This window comes from Helianthus annuus, chromosome 3, assembly GCF_002127325.2.
Source record: "Helianthus annuus cultivar XRQ/B chromosome 3, HanXRQr2.0-SUNRISE, whole genome shotgun sequence".
Taxonomy (NCBI): Eukaryota; Viridiplantae; Streptophyta; class Magnoliopsida; order Asterales; family Asteraceae; genus Helianthus; species Helianthus annuus.
Window position 1 is genome coordinate 33,548,608 of NC_035435.2, and position 4,029 is coordinate 33,552,636.

General features: G+C 44.7%; 1 protein-coding gene across 1 annotated transcript; it reads left to right on the forward strand.

The window, feature by feature from the left end:
* Nucleotides 1–652: 652 nt before the first annotated feature.
* On the forward strand, nt 653–3,801 carry LOC110931963. The gene is made up of 2 exons (XM_022175330.1): nt 653–1,074; nt 3,534–3,801. The coding sequence occupies exons 1-2, from the start codon at nt 653–655 to the stop codon at nt 3,799–3,801; spliced, it is 690 nt and encodes a 229-aa protein (XP_022031022.1).
* The last annotated feature ends 228 nt before the right edge of the window (nt 3,802–4,029 follow it).

Genomic DNA, 4,029 nt, shown 5'->3' on the forward strand with positions numbered 1-4,029 from the left:
TACAAAAAGGAAGGTCTGACCTATGTAGGGGCAGACGAGAAAATGAGAGTGGCTGGCTTTATGAATGCCATAACCTCTAAATACCTCACACGAGACTTCAACAAATCTCTGCCCAAAACCTTGGAAGAAGCCCTTGAAAGGGCCGAAGCTCACATTCGGGGAGAGGAAGCTGTAGACATCAAGGAACAAAGGAAAAGAGGATCAGGCTGGCGAAGCAATAACCCAGCTTGAAAGAGGGGAAATTTCAACTCCTATGACAGGCGGCCAAAGGGTTCAGACCCTCGAAGGTCTGAAAGTCGGAACCCTTCAAGCAGAGAAAAAGGCATAAGTTTCACTCCCCTCACAAAAACCCCTCAAGAAATCCTGGCAACGGAAGAAGTCAAACAAAACTTTAGACCTCCCAGGCCTCAATGATTGCTTCCAACTAAAGAAGAGAATTGAAGAGGCTGTTAAGTCAGGAGAACTCGCTCATTTGGTAAAAGGAGTTCGAGACAAGATGGCTGAATGCAAGGGAAAGGAAGTCAATATGGTATACTCTGATGAAAAGGTTCCTCACAAGAGGCAGCGGTTGGAAGCTTGGGAGCTTCAGTGTGTCTGCTTCCCCCCTACGGAGAATGACCTACTTTCCAGTCCTCTCGTGGTAGAAGCCACCATGGGAACGCTACAAACATGTAAGGCATACATAGATACTGGGGCAGGCACTGAAATCATGTTCGAAAAGTTCTTCAAACGTTTGAGCAATGAAGAACGTTCAAGGCTTCAACCTTCTAGAACCTCTATAAAAGGTATCGCTGACATACCCCTCAAGCCTTTGGGGCAGCTAACCCTTGATGTTCGTTTCAGTGAAGGATTAAAAGAAAGAACCCAATCATTAACCTTTGTGGTTATCAACATCCCCTCAAGCTATGACGTGATCATTGGGAGACCCGGACAGTGTGCATTTTACATGGCAGTGTCTGTTGGCCATGGCACGGTTAAATTTCCTACCGAAAGGGGCATAGCAACCCTTCAACCCTCGCAGGAAGCTTACATGATTGAGGGTGAAAACTCAAACAACGAAGAAGACAGGCAAAGGTTGGTCATAAACCCTAAATACCCTGAGCAACGGATAAGAGTCAACCCAAACCTTGCTCAGGAGACCCTTTCATACCTTGAAAAGCTGCTAACACATTACAGTGATGTATTCGCTTGGTGTCCAGAAGATATGACCGGGATCCCTCGGAACATTGCCGAGCACGAATTAAGAATACCACCGGATGTCAAGCCAGTGGTCCAAAAGAAAAGAAGCCTGGCACCCGAGAGAAGTCTGGCAGCCTGCCAAGAGGTTGAAAAGCTTGTGTCGGCCGGCATTCTCCGAGAAGTCAAGTACCAATCATGGGTTGCAAACCCGGTTATGGTCAAGAAACCTGACAACTCTTGGAGAATGTGCATAGATTTTAAAGATCTTAACAAAGCTTGTCCTAAAGATTGTTACCCACTACCGGAAATTGATCTCAAGGTCGATTCCCTCACAGGATACTCGTTTAAATGCTTTCTTGATGCATACAAAGGTTATCACCAAATCTTTATGAAGAAAGAGGATGAGGAAAAAACAGCCTTTCACACGGACAAAGGGATCTTCTGTTATCAAAAGATGCCTTTTGGCCTCAAAAATGCAGGAGCTACCTATCAACGGCTCGTCGACAAGGCCTTCGAAAGCCAAATTGGCAAAAACATGGAGGCATACGTGACGATTTGGTGGTTAAAAGCAAGACGAAACACCAAATGCTTGACGATATTCAAGAAACTTTCAAGAACCTCAGAAAGGTTAACATGAAGCTTAATCCCGAAAAATGCTCATTTGGATTCGAGGAGGGAAAATTCTTGGGTCACATTGTTGGAAAGCAAAGCATCAAAGCCAACCCTAACAAAGTGAAAGCCGTCCTCGAAGCTAAACCACCAAGAACCAAAAGGGAGGTTGAAAGCTTAAATGGGAAGCTTGCAGCCTTGAAGCGTTTTACCTCAAAATTGGCCGAAAGATCTCTGCCCTTCTACAAAACGCTCAAGAACTGTTCAGACAAGAAGGATTTCAGATGGACTGATGAAGCTGAAGAAGCTTTCAACCAAATGAAGCAACATCTAGCTTCCCTACCAGATATCGCAGCACCAGAAACCGGGGAGGTAATATCGGTGTACCTTTCAATCGCTGACGAGGCCATCAGTGCAGTCCTCACCATTGAGCGAAACAAGGCCCAGGTACCCGTTTATTTTTTCAGCAAAACTCTAAAATTAGCTGAAACTAAATATCCTCCCCTCGAAAAACTTGCCCTAGCCCTAGTTCAAACAGCTAGAAGGCTTAGGAGGTACTTCCAAGCACATCCTATACAAGTGGTCACTGACCAACCTGTCAAGAATGTGCTTGAAAAGCCTGAAAATTCAGGAAGGCTAGCAAAATGGGCAGTGGAACTGGGTGAGCACAACATCACCTATGTCCCACGAAAAGCCATCAAAGCTCAAGTTCTGGCCGACTTCCTTGTGGAAGTCCCAAACCAAACAATTGACGAAGTAAACACCACAACCACTGAACCTTCCAACCCTGAGGCCTGGAAATTATTTACTGATGGGGCTTCAAGCGTTGAAGGGTCAGGAGCTGGTTTAGTTCTAATCAACCCTGAAGGGTTAGAATTTACATATGCTCTCTGTTTTAATTTTCAGACCACCAATAATGAGGCTGAATACGAGGCACTGATCGCCGGTTTAAGACTGGCCAAAGAAATGAAAGTTCAGAAGCTTGAAGTGTTCACAGATTCATTGCTAGTCTCAAGCCAAGTCAACGACAGCTACATTGCTAAAGAACCCAACATGAGAAGATATAAAGAAAAATCCAAGGAATTGATGAACACCTTCCAAACATGCAGCATCAAGCAAATTCCAAGGTCCCAAAACAAAAAGGCCGATGCCTTAAGTAAATTAGCGTCCCTCACCTTTGCCCACCTCACTAAAAAGGTGTTGGTTGAAGTGTTGAAGGCTCCATCGATTGATGAATTGGAAGTCCAAGATGTAGTCACCGAGGAAGATCCAAACTGGATGACTCCCATCAAAAAATTCCTTCAAAATGGTGAACTACCCAACGATCAAATAGAAGCCGAAAGGGTTAAAATCAAAGCAAGACAATATGTGTTACAAGGAGAAACCCTCTACAAAAAGGGTTACCTTGCCCCCTTGCTAAGATGTGTTGGTCCTGAACAAAGCAAGTATTTGATCAAGGAAATACACGAAGGAGTATGTGGAGCCCATTTTGGAGCTAGATCTGTGGTTGCAAAACTCATGAACCTTGGATATTTCTGGCCGTCGATGCATCGTGACACCATTGAGCAATTGAAGAAATGTGATGCTTGTCAAATCCATGCCCCAATCCCAAGAAGTCCCAAACATGATCTTGTTCCAATAACCTCGGCATGGCCATTCCATAAGTGGGGAATGGACATTGTTGGGTCTTTCCCTCCAAGCAAAGGAGGAGTGAAATTTTTGTTAGTAGCAATTGACTAATTCAGCAAATGGCCCGAGGTGAAACCCCTTGCCAAGATCACAGGAAAGCAGGTCATAGACTTCGTCTGGGAAAACATCATCTGTCGCTATGGGCTGCCAGGAGTGATTGTCACTGACAATGGAAAGCAATTTGCTGAAAAACCTTTTAGCCTTTGGTGCAAAGAATGCAGGATCAACCAGATCTTTAGCTCAGTGGCTTACCCACAATCAAACAGCCAGGTTGAAAGGGCTAACCGAAGCATAGTGGAAGGCATCAAGACGAGATTAGGATGATATGAAAGCAATTGGCTCGAGGAATTGCCTAGTGTTCTATGGGCAATTAGAACAACCGAAAAAACAAGCCACAAGAAAACGCCTTACAGCTTGATATTTGGATCCGAGGCTGTAATCCCTGCTGAAATAGGAGTTGTAACCCAACGAATTGTCAACATGGATCCCGAAACAAACCAACAAGAGACTATGTTGAATTTACAACTCCTAGAGGAAGCCCGAGATCAAGCC